The sequence below is a fragment of the Falco rusticolus genome, chromosome 20 (assembly GCF_015220075.1).
Source record: "Falco rusticolus isolate bFalRus1 chromosome 20, bFalRus1.pri, whole genome shotgun sequence".
Lineage (NCBI taxonomy): Eukaryota > Metazoa > Chordata > Aves > Falconiformes > Falconidae > Falco > Falco rusticolus.
Window position 1 is genome coordinate 263,168 of NC_051206.1, and position 12,256 is coordinate 275,423.

Consider the following 12,256-nt stretch of genomic DNA (forward strand, 5'->3'; position numbering starts at 1 on the left):
TCCCTCCCCCCCCCCGACCCCGCCCAGCCCGATCGCCGGGGACCCCCAGCCCAGTCCCGTCCGCCCCGATGCCGGTGCCCGCCGATCCCGGGGGGCCGCAGGGGATCCCCGCTGCCACCTACGTCACGTGCCGCGCCACTCCCGCCCCGGCACGCGCCGACCTCCCGCCACCCCCGTGAAGGTCTCCGTGCCGCGGCCCCGCCCCGCCCTCGGGCCGACCAATGCGAGCGCGGCAAAGGCGCGGCCACGCCGGCGGCGCCGCCAATGAGAGCCGGCGGTGTCCGGCCACGCCTCCCGCTACCGGGGGGCGGGACAACGGCGTTGCTAGGATACGTGCGCGGCCGCCATGACAGCGCCCCGCCGCCATGACAGCGCCGCCATGACGGCGCCGAGGCCGGGGCCGGCGGAGCCCCTGGCCGGGAGCGAGCCGCGCCGAGCCGGGTGTTTCTCACTTTTATTTCATGGAAACACGCAGTCAGTGAACGAGCAACAGGCGGCTGCGGAGGAGGGGGCCGGGCCGGGGGGCAGGGGCCTGGCTGAGGCCTGGCTTGGCCTCCCCGGCCCCTTTGTGAGGAGAAAAAAAGCCAGAAATAACCCAGCGAGCCCTCCCGGCTGCCGTCGTCACTTTGCTGAGTGAGGCTGTACCTGCTGCCGCTCTGGGGCTCGGGGCTGCCCTCTCAGACCCCTGGCTGGTCCTTCCCCCTCAGCTCCCCGGGCGGCATGTTTCATCCCTAAATCATCACCATTTGTTTATTTAGAAAATCAACCTTCTCTCCTAGTACCGCTGGAATGTGGGGAGCGGCCTCTGGTCACTGTGTGTGTCCCCTTGAGCCATGCATGGCAGGGGAGAGGAGGTTTGTGTGCTCTCAGTTGGCCTTCGAGAGCTGCCGTGTTGTGGCTGCGGCACAGAAACCCTCCCCCTGGAGGGTCACATCCCGGGAGAAGGGGTCTGGGTTTGTGCTGCGGCGAGGTAACCTCCTCCACCTGGGGCAGAGGGATCCTTGCTGGGGGGGCTGTGCCGTCCAGAGTGGGTCTGGCTGGGGGTCGCACCACCAGGCGCCGTGCTGGGGAGGGCTCAGGCGGACAAGCCAGCAACATTGTCCTTATTTCTTCTCGTCTCTTGTAATTGGAGTGCCAGGAGCCAGGTGGATTGTTTTCTTCTTTCTTTCAACCTCTTGTTTTGATTGAAATAGTAGAAAAAGATTCCCCTCAGCCACTCGCAGAGGCACTGGTGGGGCCGAGCAGGTGGACCAGGGTTCTAGATTGCGTTCTCGAAGATCTGCATGGAGCTCATGATGTCCTTGTCCTGGACAGGGTGGGAGGGAGAGGTCAGAGCCCCTGGTCCCCCTCCTCCCATCAGCCCCAGGGTGACCGGAGTTGTCGGCCCCCATCTCTCCCAACACCCCCAGCGCATTGTTTTGGGACAGGACAAGGAAGAAGGTTATGGCTCGGACTCGGAGGCCTGGCAGTGAGGAGGAGGAGGATGGCAGTGATGCCGAAGCCCACCCCGAGCTCCTCACCTTCTGGCATGTCTCCAGAAACTCCTCAAAGGTCACCATGCCGTCACCGTTCCTGTCCATCTTCTGCAAGAGAACAGCAAGGGCTTAGTGGGGACATCTCTGTCCCCGGCGGCGGGGACAGCCCCAGTCCGTGATGCACAGGGGGTTTTGGTGGCTGCCAGGAGGGGACAAGGCGGGACAGTCTCACCTGAAAGAACAGCTCCACGTGCTCGGCAGGTGCGCTGTCCCGCAGGGTGGGGTGGGTGCAGCGCCCCATCATGTCGTAGATGGACTTCATGATCTCCAGCATTTCCTGGGGTGGGACAGAGGTGGAGTCAGGGTGACGGGAACCTTCTGAACAAGGGTACCTTTGCCCCCCAGCACCTGTTTCCATCGTCGCCGTCCCCCTCTGGGTATCCCCTGCAATGCTCCCACCCTACCCGCCCCCCCTGGTTGTTGTCCTCCTGCTCCCCCCGTCACCTCCTTGGTGATGTAGCCATCTTTATTAATATCGTAGAGGTTGAAAGCCCACTTCAGCTTCTGGTGCACCGTCCCCCGCAGCAAGACAGAGAGGCCGACGACAAAATCCTGCCGGAGGAACCACAGCTGTGAGCGGGGCTGAGCCACGGGCACCGCCGGCGCCCCCAGACCTGGGGGACGGACCCGTGTCCCGCCTGGCTCAGCCATTCGCCCCCCTCCACCGGTGCCGCGGCACTGCCATCGATCGTGGGACGCCCGGGGGATTTTTTTCCTATTGATCCCGTTTCTATTCTCGCTCGTAGCTATTTTTAATCGCCATGGTAAAAAACGGTGCTGGCCCCCCTGCCAGCCACCCCTGCCGCAGTGCCTGGAACTCTCCTGGCACAGGCTCCCGCCGTCGAGGAGACCAAAGGGTTTGGCCGTCGCTGCTGCGCTGAGCTTTTATCCCCAACTGCACGCGGGCGAGGAGGAAGATCTGATGAATCACGCCGCTGGGCACACTTACAGCCGGCCGCGGCTCGAGGAGCGCAGCACCAGCATGGCTTTTCCCGGCGAGGAGCCGGGCGTAGAAGCGGTGCCAGGATGCTCACCTGGAAGCAGAGAACCCCGTTGTGGTCGGAGTCGAAGGCGTCGAACAAGAAATGCGCATAGGTGCTGGCATCTGCGAGGGGAGGAAGGTGAGAGCTGGTGAAGATCCGCCCCACCCCTGGCACGCACCCAGATCAGGATTTGGCGTTTTCTCTGGATGCAGCCCCCCCGCTGGCACATCCGGACCCCTCACTCCGGCCTTGGGAGTCCCCCCGACTCACCGCCTTGGGGGAAGAACTGCGAGTAGATGAGCTTGAAGGTCTCCTCGTCCACGAGGCCACTGGGACACTCCTGGGGAGGAGAGTGAGCACCCGGTGAACCCCAGCTCCACCAAAATCCACCCCCAGCCCTGGCGGTGGGGGGGGTGAGGGCCCCCCCAGCACTCACGTTCTTGAAGCCGCGGTAAAGGGATTGCAGCTCCTTCTTGGTGAACTTGGTCCGCGCCAGCAGCTGCTCCAGCCCCTCGGGCTGGTGCCGTACAGCCGAGAGCTCCAGCTCGGCATCGCCGCTGTCTGCCAGGAGACACCGGCAAAGACCCCCATGGGTTCCCGCCTCATCCCATGCTGCTTCCCACCCGGATCCTGCCCTGCTTAAAACCAACCCCCCCAACCCGGTGGCAGCCCCCAAATTCCCCTTGTGCCAGGAGGAAAACTGGGGAGCTCCAGGTGTAGCATCCCGAGGGAGAAGCCAGCCGACCCGGAGGGTATCCCCAGCCGCCACCGAACCCGTGTCCGACTCTGGCAGCACATTCCCGGGGCACGGAGCATCCCGGAGCCGCCTCTCACCCCGACCCTGCTAATGCTCCCGCCCGTCCGCACCCGGCCTGGCGGAAGGTAATTAATAAATGATGGCTCATTAATAATTCCAGGTTGGGAAGCCCCCGTGGACCCGTTCAGCGCCGAGCCAGGGATATCGGGAACTTTGGGCTGGGAAAACTGGGCTGGGGTTGGGTAAAGGCTCCGCTGTGCCGCATCGGTAGGGACACCCCGGAAAAGCCCGGGATCCCCCAGGGTGCTGCTGTTGGGGGGTGACCCCCCCCGTGCCCTGCCGAGCCAGGTTTGCCGGGGTGTGAGAGGGTGGTTGCCGAGCCCCTCCACCCAGCTGGGGTGGGGTGGGGGCCGGGGGCTCAGCCCCCCATCTCAGGGGGATCTGGAGGGTTGGGGGGGGATTAGGGTCCCCATTGTCACAACTTGGGGGCGTTTTGGGGGTGGGGGGGGATTGGGGGGCCCTGGTGTCCCATCTCTGGGGGTCGATGTGGGCTTGGGGACTGCCAGCACCCCACCTCTGGAGGGTCTGGGGGTTAATGCGAGCTCGGGGGCCCCCGCTGCCCATCTCGGGGAGGTTGGGGGCTCACGGTGCGCTGGGGGTCCCCGCTGTCCTGTCTCAGGGGTTAATGGGGGTGTGGAGGCCGCCAGCATGGCCCCTCAGGAGGGCTCTGGGGGGCCCGCGTCCCTTGGGCTGGGTGTTGGGGGGGGGGGGGCAGAGTCAGCCCAGCCCCTCGGGGAAGGTCAGAGCAAGGCTGGGCCATGACGCGGCAAGTGTGGGGGGCCGGGGTAGGGGGCTGCCGGCTCCCCCCGTGCCCCCCACCCCCCAGCCTTCACCCCCAAACCTTCCAGCAGGGTGGGGGGCCCAAAACTGCAGGTTTTACCCCACGGTGACCATTTACGGGCCCAACAGGTCTTTTAACCTGGAGGGGAAAGGCTGGGGGTACCCCGAGATGCAGGGGGGGGGCTGAAAATAAATTAATTAATTAAAATTAACTGGGGGGGGGGGTGTTACCTTCCACGGAGATGGGCTCCAGGATGCCGAACTGCTTGAGGACGGCGATGAAGAGGATGATGACCACGGCCACGGCACACAGCTCCATGCCCTGGATCCCCATGGCTGGTTTTTTGGGTTTTTTCTTTTTTTTTTTTTTTTTTTGGGGGGGGGGGGGGGTAACCGGCGTCGGGGTATCCTGTGTCACCCCCCCCACCCCCCCACCAAAAGCGGGGCACCCCGGGGTGGGGGTGAGGGTGCCAGCGGGCAGGTGCCGTCCCGGTGAGCGCTGGGGCGGCTGCAGCAGGGCCGGCCTGCGCCGTCCGTCCTGCCCTCCCCCCTTGGCACGCGCCCGCCGCCCCCCCGCGCCGGCCCCCCCCCCCCCCCCCCCCCCCCGTGGTACCGCTGGGTCCGGGTTTAATGGGTTTAATCTTTTTTTTTATTATTTTTATTTTTAATTCCCACACACACCCCCAACCCTGGAAGGCAGGAGACCAGAGGTGCCAAGGGGCACTGCCCACCGTCCCCCCAGCACCCGTGGGTGGCCCTTTGCCAAACAGGGGGGAGGGGGGGTCCCAAACCTGCGTGGGCCTTAAAACTGGGGGGAAAGAAGGTGGGTTTGCCCCCCCCCTCCTTGCCCCAGGGGTGCTGCCTGCCCACCCCCATGGTCAGTGCCGGGTGGCTGGGGAGCGGCGTGGGCGCCATGGGGATGAGTAAGCACCGGGGGGCAGGGGGGGGCTGTCCCCGGTGGCCGCAGGGACATGGTCCCTGTCCCCCCCAGGGTGTCCCTGTCCCCATGGCCCAGGGGACACTGTCCCTGCCCTCCTGGGGGTGTCCGGGTCCCCCCAGGTGTCTCCTGTCCCCATGGCCTGGGGGACATCATCTGTGTCCCTCTGGGAGTGTCCCTGTCCCCATGGCCCAGGGGACACTGTTGCTGTCCCCCCAGGGGTCTCCTGTCCCCGTGGCCCGGGGGACACTGTCCCTAATCCCCTGGGGGTGTCCCTGTCCCCCCCAGGGGTCTCCTGTCCCCAAGGCTTGGGGAACATTGTCCCTGTCCCCCGGGGGTGTCCTGTCCCTATGGTCCAGGGGGACATCATCCCCATCCCCCCGGGGGTTTCCTGGTCCCCCTGGCCCTGGGGACATTGTCGCTGTCCCCCTGGGAGTGTCCCTGACCCCTCAAAGCTGCCCTGTCCGCAGGGGCCTGAGGCGACATCGTCACTGTCCCCCCAGGGGTGTCCTGTCCCATGGTCCCAGGGGACATCATGCCTGTCTCCCCGGGGGTCTCCTGGCCCCATGGCCCTGGGGACATTGTCCCCGGCCCCTCGGGCTGCGCTGTCCCCCCGGAGTGTCCCTCCCCGCGTTCCCCGACCCCGGCTCCCGGCGCCCCCTGGGGCCGCACGAGGGGGCGGGGACTGCTGCCAGGGGCGGGGTCCCCCTCGACAGTGGGCGGGGGGCGACGCTAGGGGCGGGGCTTGGGGCGCGCCCCCGCCTGAGGGGCGTGGCTTAGTTGCACGTCCCGCCCCTTCGCGCCACCACTTCCGCTTTCGCCGCCGGAAGCGCCGTTAGCCGCTGTCGCCGCTGCTGCCATGGCCTCAAGGTTAATGCGGGTGAGCGCGGCCCTGCGGCTGCTGCCCGCCGCCTCCGCCCGGGCCGCGCCCGCCCGCCACCTCGCCGTGCCCGGTGAGCGGGGGGGGGGGCGACCGGGGGAGACGGGGTGGGGGCGACCGGGGGAGACGGGGTGGGGGCGGGGACGGGGCCGGATCGGGCCGGGCCGGGCCGCGCCCGCCCGGTCTGACCGCGGTGCCCCGCAGACCGCCTGGCCACCGATGAGGAGCAGGCCACGGGGCTGGAGCGGAAGGTGCTGGAGGCCATGAACAAGGGCCTGGTGAGTGCGGGGGGGGGGGGGCCTCCCAGGGCCCGCGTGTCCTCGGTGAGGGGGGGGCCGGGGCCTGGGCGCGCCCCGCCGCTCACCCCCTGCCCCCCCAGGCCCCGACAGCATGTTCCGGCCGAAGCGCTACGCGGGGACCAAGGAGGACCCTAACCTCGTCCCCTCCATCACCAACAAGCGTATCGTGGGGCGTCTGTAAGTGCCCCCCCCCCCGCCCCCTCTGGCCGCCCCCCCCCTCCCCCCCATCCCACCCTCCTCTTCCTCCTCCCCCCCAGGCGAAGAGGACAACAGCTGCGTCATCTGGTTCTGGCTGCACAAGGGGGAGGCTCAGCGCTGCCCCTCCTGCGGTGCCCACTACAAGCTGATCCCCCACGAGCTGCCCCACTGAGCACCCCCCCGGGTGGGGGGGCTGCGCCGGGCACCCCCCAGCACCCCCCGGGCACCTGCTGGGCCGAGCTGAGCCGCCCCCACCTTGCCCTGCTACCTGTGCCCCCCCTCTATAAAGTGTTGTCTGTGGACACGCTGACTCTCTCTGTGCCGGGCGGGGGGAGGGGGGCAGCACCCATGGGGGCCGGGGGGCCGACACGCCGGTTGGGGGGGCGAGTGGGGAGGGGGCGTGGGGGGCACCTTCACAGTTCCTCTGCCCTGGGGAGTGCTGGGAGGGGGGCGACTGCTGGGTTCCTCGGGAGTCCTGCTGTTTGAGGGGGGAGGCTCCAGAAGCAGACCTTGCTTGGGCCATATGGCCCCCCCTCCCCAAAATTAGCCCCCATCCGCCATGGGGAGCCTGGGTGCCCCCAGACCCAAGGTGATCACAGCCCCCCCCCCCCCTGCCGGGTGACCCCTGGTGCTGGTCTAGGCTGTGACACACTACACATGCCCCTGCCCAGGGCTGTCCTTGGGGAGGGGGCAAAGCAGGACACAGGCCGCTGGGGTGTCTGAGCTCCGGCTGCCCCTGCTCCTTGTGTCCCACCCCTGTGGTGCTGGGGGGGGGGGGGGCAGGGGCCACCAGCCTGAGGGTCCTGCCAGGGTGGGATGGTGCTGGGCCAAGGCCCCGCAGGCCCCAGCTCCTGACATTTCCCCCCTCCCAGCATGGGGGTCCCAGTTCTGTGGGCGACCCTGGGACTCAGCCTGGAGACTCCCCCCCCTCCCCCATCCCTGTCCCTGTGGCCGGACCCACACCCCCCTGGGCTGGGACCCCCGGCCGCAGGGCTGGCGCAGCCTGGTGGCTGCGGGGGGGTCCTGGGGGTCCCAGCTGGCCCAATGCGCTGCCCCCGCATGGCACCTGGGGGGGTTGGAGCCCCCGGACTGACACTTGGGGACAGGCAGGCCGGGCAGCTGTGATGTCACAGCACGTGGCAGGCCGGGCAGCCGTGACGTCAGAGCTGGCCAAGGAGCCGTGATGTCACGTCACAGGCCTGGCCAGGCTGCGGTGATGACACATCACGTGGCAGGCTGGGGAGCCGTCACGTCATAGAGCAGACTGGACGCCGTGACGTCACACATCAGGCTGAACTGCGGTGATGTCACATCACATGACAGGCTGGACAGCCGTGACGTCACACATCGGGCTTTGCCCCGGGGGAATCGGGGGGGGGGAGGGTGCCAGAAGCCGCCGGTTCTCCCGCGCTTCTGACGTCGTCAGTGACGCGAGGCCGGTGACGTCACTGACAGGGAGGGGGCGTGGCCGCGGTAGCGTCCAGGGCGGCCAGCGTGCGAGGGGCGGGACCGGTGGCAGAGGCGCGCGGGGACGCGGGGGGCGGGGCCGGCGGGTGGGCCACGTGACGCGCGGGGGGTGGGGAGGCGGGCGGGCCACGGCGCGCGCGGCGGAGTGCGACGGTGACGTCACCCCTGTCGCAGAGGGGCGGGGCGGGGCGCGGGGCCGCGCGCCGGAAGCGGGGCGGCGCGCGCGGAAGGGCCGGCGCGGGGGCGGGCGGGCGGACAAGATGGCGGACGGGGACAGCGGCAGCGAGCGCGGCGGCAGCGGCAGCGGCAGCGGCGGTTCGCGACCGCCCGCGGCGGCGGCGGCGGGTCCGGGTCCGGCGGGGGGTACCGGTCGGCGGCGGGGCGGGCCCGGAGCAGGAGACGCAGGAGCTGGCCTCGGAAGCGGCTGGACATCCAGAACAAGCGGTTCTACCTGGACGTGAAGCAGAACGCCAAGGGCCGCTTCCTCAAGATCGCCGAGGTGGGGGCGGGCGGCTCCAAGAGCCGCCTCACGCTCTCCATGGCGGTGGCCGCCGAGTTCCGCGACTACCTGGGCGACTTCATCGAGCACTACGCGCAGCTGGGCCCCTCCAGCCCCGAGCAGCTGGCCCAGGCCGCCGGGCCGCCGGGCGAGGACGGCGCCGGGCCCGGCCCCCGCCGCGCCCTCAAGAGCGAGTTCCTGGTGCGGGAGAACCGCAAGTACTACCTGGACCTGAAGGAGAACCAGCGCGGGCGCTTCCTCCGCATCCGCCAGACCGTCAACCGCGGCCCCGGCGGCCCGGGGGGCTTCCCCGGCGGCCCCCCCGGGCTGCAGAGCGGCCAGACCATCGCGCTGCCGGCCCAGGGCCTCATCGAGTTCCGTGACGCCCTGGCCAAGCTCATCGACGACTACGGGGGCGAGGGAGGACGAGCTGGGCGGCCCCGGGGGCGGTGGGCCGGGCGGGCGGGGGGCTCTACGGGGAGTTGCCCGAGGGCACCTCCATCCACCGTGGACTCCAAGCGCTTCTTCTTCGACGTGGGCTGCAACAAGTACGTGCGTGTTCCTGCGGGTGAGCGAGGTGAAGCCGTCCTACCGCAACGCCATCACCGTCCCCTAAAGGCCTGGGCCAAGTTCGGGCGGCGCCTTCTGCCGCTACGCCGAGGAGATGCGCGACATCCAGGAGCGCCAGCGGGACAAGCTCTACGACCGGCGCGCCGGCCCGCCCGGGCCCGCAGCGCAGCGGCCGCGCGGCGACGACTCCGACGGTGACGACGTGGACGACGACTGAGCCCCCCAGACCCCCCGCCGCCGGCCCCCCCCCCCCCCCGCCCCCCCCCCCCCCCCCCCCGGGCCCCCCCCGGCCGGGCGCAGGCTCCCCTGAGCCCCCTGGCCGGGCGCAGGGCTCCCCTAAGCCCCCTGGCCAGGCACAGGGGTCCCCAAGACCCTCCCCCCCGAGCCCCAACCACCCAGGCTCCTCTGAGCCCCCCGGCCAGCACAGGGCTCCCCGAGACTCTCACGGGCTCCCGGAGCCCCCCAGCCAGCGCAGCGTTCGCCCTGAGCCCCCCGCCAGATGCAGGGCGCCCCAAGCACCACCTCCCTGAGCCCCCCGGCCGGGTGCGGGCTCCCTGAGACCCACCCCCCCGGGCTCCCCCCAGACGGGTGCAGGGCTCACCCCCGAGCCCCACCCCACCCTGGGCCCCCGGGCCCCCTGCCACCACCAGAGAGAGAGAGAAACCGGCCTGACCGTGGACACCAGCTGCGGCCCCCCCCCCCGCTTACCACCGACCCTGCCTTGGCACCCCCCTCCCAGGCACTTCGCTGCTTTTTGGGCTCTTGGGGAGTGCCCAGATCCCCCCCCACCCCCCCGCGAGCACCGAACCGCACTGAGACCCCCCCGGTGCAGGGCCGGAGCTGGGGGGGGGGAAGAGCATCAGGGCAGGGGAGCCGCATCTTGGACCAACGTCTGTTTCCTCTTCTTTTTTTCCTTTTTTTTGGTGTGGTTTTTTTTTTCCTCCCCCCCCCCCCCCAACTTTCAAATTCTTTTTGTTTTGTTTTGTGTTTTTTGGGATACAAACGGCTAAACTCCGGCACCTGAACTGGAACCCACCCCCGAGGGAGTGCAAAGCTGGCAGGGCCCTGAAAATTAAGGAAGACTTTCTCGGTTTTGATGATTTATGACTATTCCCCCTCCCCCCCCCCCCCTTTCCCTCCGTCTGGAGGGGGCACAGAGAGAGGCAGGTTCACGCAGGCACAAAGCACAAGGAAAGCTCGACGGGACCCAACATCTTCCCCTTTGGCCACATCTGGCGGTGGCCAGGACACCCCGGGGCCAACATCCCTCCTCTCGTTGTCACATGCATCTTGGGTTTATCTGGCAAAACCAACTCGCCGCCTTCCCTCAGTACCTCATGCCGGTGGCGGCTTGGTGGCACCGGCAGGACCCCGCACCCCGGCAGCCGGGGCTTTCGGTGGTGGGGTTTGGGGTTTTTTTGGGGTTTTTTTCATCTTTGTTTTGTTTTTTTGTTTGTTTTTACCACTTGGCCGTACCAGCAGGGACTGGCTCCACCCGCCTGGCCGGAGCCTGAGGGTCCCTCCAGCATCACCTCTCGTATTAAATGGATTTTTTCCACTCTCAAATGGTCTTTTTTTTTTGTTTTTTTTTAGCTAAATCAGATCAATCCTGCCCTTTCCGGAAAGGTATTTTTTTAGCCACATTATCCCAGGAACTCTGAACTGAATGGGGTTCATCGCTCTTCATTCCAAAGTTTCAGGTCTTCTTGTCCGACGGCTTCTCCATTTTTAGGACTTTTTTTTAAATTAATTTTTTTCTGCTATGTTTGGGAGCCTGCGCATGCCCACCTTCGATCTCAGCTGCCTCCTTAATTTATTGTCGCAGATCCTGGCGTCTCCCTCTCTCTGCTCGCTCCGTATTACTGGGAAGCGAGGAATGGCCGGCAGCGACTTGTCTTCGTGAGATGGGGGGGGGGACGCCGACTCCGTCCCTCCTCACCCCAAAGCCCAGCAGAGCCCCGGGGGACGTCGTCTGTCCATCCGTCCGTCCATCCTCCGAGCCCATCCTGCCCTTCCCCGCCGCCGTAGCTCTTTTTAAAGGGATTTTTAACGTGAATTTCTTCCGTTTATCCGTTTTAATTCTCCCGTCGCAAAGGACTGGGTTTCCTCACTCACACGGGAGCAATAGTCTTATCTCGATGTCCGAACCGCGTCTGTACTGTATTTTGTACCCTAAGGCAGCTCTTTCCAGTGACGTCCTGCTGTATCCACCCATCGTTCAATTTTTGTGTTTGCGCGCCTTCCGTTCTTTGCCGCAGAGAAAACGCCGCAGCGCTGTGGATGGTTTCCGGATTGGGGGAGATGGCGGCCACCGCTCGCTGCCCGGGGGGACCCCAGCGCCACGGTTCGGCGGTGGTGGACTTGCCGGCATTCGGCTGCCGGGCCGGTTGCAAAGATGCAGGCGGTACCTCTCCTTTTATTTTTGAAGAGGATATATATATATATAAAAATATATATATATTCTTTCATTTTTGGGGTTTTTGAGGCTGAATTGCAGTAATTTAGCCTTACCTTTCTACTCTGGGTAGTGGCGGGGTTGCCACCGGCCCGCTTGGCTCTCGAGCCGCCTAAGAAATACGTGGAAGAGGAAAAAGGCAAATAACGCCAAAAAAATAATAAAACCAGGACCCAGTGCCACAGACGGCATTCGCTTTGGCAACCAGAAACCTTTCTCCTGCTGGAGAAGCGATGTATCTATGTACAGCGACCTTCCGGCCGGCTCCATTTGATACCTTTTCCATTGCCAACGGGTGAAGGTGAGAGAAGCGCAGAGCGGCGTCGGGGGAATTAAATCTCGCAGCAAAACCAAAAAAACCCACGAAAATCATCCAAAAACTAAGCTGGAAAATCAGAAATGAAAGGGTTTTTTTAACCTGACCAGCGGGCCGGCAGGAGTGATTCGGAGCTGGTGGGCAGACAAGCCTTGGGTGTGCAAGCGAGGACTCGGGTGGTTTCTGCAAGGGGGGAGATTTTTTTAACTTTTTATTTATGTTTTTTTTTCCCCGGTGAGTTTTGGGGGTGTTTATTTCTTTTTTCAGTTGGTTCAGCCTTTGGCCAGCGGGCTGGGGCTGCCGGAGTGGGGAGCCCCCCTCACGCTGCCCAGGATCAGGTGGAGTGTTTCCCAAGGAGAGCAGGATGACGGTTACACCGAAGCCGGGCCTGTGCCTGCACCTGCATCGCTCCATTGACCAGACCTCATCGGCGCCGAAAGCACCTGCCCGCAGCCAGGGCACGGGGGAATTTGGTGGCGTGCGTGGCAGGTTGGAGGGTTTGGTTGTTCCCTTATATATA

General features: G+C 66.2%; 3 protein-coding genes across 8 annotated transcripts; 2 read left to right on the forward strand and 1 right to left on the reverse strand.

Annotated features, from left to right (window-relative positions):
- Positions 1 to 732: 732 nt before the first annotated feature.
- KCNIP3 (potassium voltage-gated channel interacting protein 3) lies at positions 733 to 4,635 on the reverse strand. Of its 5 annotated transcripts, XM_037371638.1 has the most exons (8): positions 4,347 to 4,635; positions 2,955 to 3,079; positions 2,789 to 2,858; positions 2,570 to 2,640; positions 1,980 to 2,087; positions 1,708 to 1,812; positions 1,521 to 1,583; positions 1,150 to 1,306 (listed from the first exon to the last, which is right to left on the reverse strand). In XM_037371638.1, exons 1-8 carry the CDS (start codon positions 4,447 to 4,449, stop codon positions 1,259 to 1,261), a joined length of 693 nt encoding a protein of 230 aa, XP_037227535.1. In that variant the 5' UTR covers positions 4,450 to 4,635; the 3' UTR covers positions 1,150 to 1,258. The 5 variants fall into 5 exon arrangements, with proteins under 5 accessions (XP_037227532.1, XP_037227531.1, XP_037227535.1 ...); XM_037371635.1 differs by having other exon boundaries at positions 733 to 1,583; XM_037371637.1 differs by having other exon boundaries at positions 2,789 to 3,079.
- A 1,221-nt stretch (positions 4,636 to 5,856) lies between these two features.
- Positions 5,857 to 6,731, forward strand: LOC119140368 (cytochrome c oxidase subunit 5B, mitochondrial). 2 transcript variants are annotated; one of them, XM_037371657.1, is made up of 4 exons: positions 5,857 to 6,005; positions 6,137 to 6,214; positions 6,312 to 6,410; positions 6,489 to 6,731. In XM_037371657.1, exons 1-4 carry the CDS (start codon positions 5,912 to 5,914, stop codon positions 6,599 to 6,601), a joined length of 384 nt encoding a protein of 127 aa, XP_037227554.1. In that variant the 5' UTR covers positions 5,857 to 5,911; the 3' UTR covers positions 6,602 to 6,731. The 2 variants fall into 2 exon arrangements, with proteins under 2 accessions (XP_037227554.1, XP_037227552.1); XM_037371655.1 differs by having other exon boundaries at positions 5,866 to 6,005; positions 6,137 to 6,210; positions 6,312 to 6,408.
- A 1,425-nt stretch (positions 6,732 to 8,156) lies between these two features.
- Positions 8,157 to 9,182, forward strand: PURB (purine rich element binding protein B). The gene is given in 7 exon segments (XM_037371647.1): positions 8,157 to 8,266; positions 8,268 to 8,313; positions 8,315 to 8,815; positions 8,817 to 8,854; positions 8,856 to 8,898; positions 8,900 to 8,947; positions 8,949 to 9,182. Coding segments are annotated over 7 exon segments (1,020 nt in total).
- The last annotated feature ends 3,074 nt before the right edge of the window (positions 9,183 to 12,256 follow it).

Coding starts and splice junctions, on each gene's coding strand:
- KCNIP3 (XM_037371634.1), bottom strand. CDS start 4,449: ATGGGGATCCAGGGCATGGAGCTGTGTGCCGTGGCCGTGGTCATCATC. Junction 2,641..2,788: donor GCAGTTCTTCCCCCAAGGCG/GTGAGTCGGGGG, acceptor CTCCCCTCGCAG/ATGCCAGCACCTATGCGCAT. Junction 2,088..2,569: donor ACGGGGTTCTCTGCTTCCAG/GTGAGCATCCTG, acceptor TTCCTCCGGCAG/GATTTTGTCGTCGGCCTCTC.
- LOC119140368 (XM_037371657.1), top strand. CDS start 5,912: ATGGCCTCAAGGTTAATGCGGGTGAGCGCGGCCCTGCGGCTGCTGCCC. Junction 6,006..6,136: donor CCGCCACCTCGCCGTGCCCG/GTGAGCGGGGGG, acceptor GGTGCCCCGCAG/ACCGCCTGGCCACCGATGAG. Junction 6,411..6,488: donor GCGTATCGTGGGGCGTCTGT/AAGTGCCCCCCC, acceptor CCTCCCCCCCAG/GCGAAGAGGACAACAGCTGC.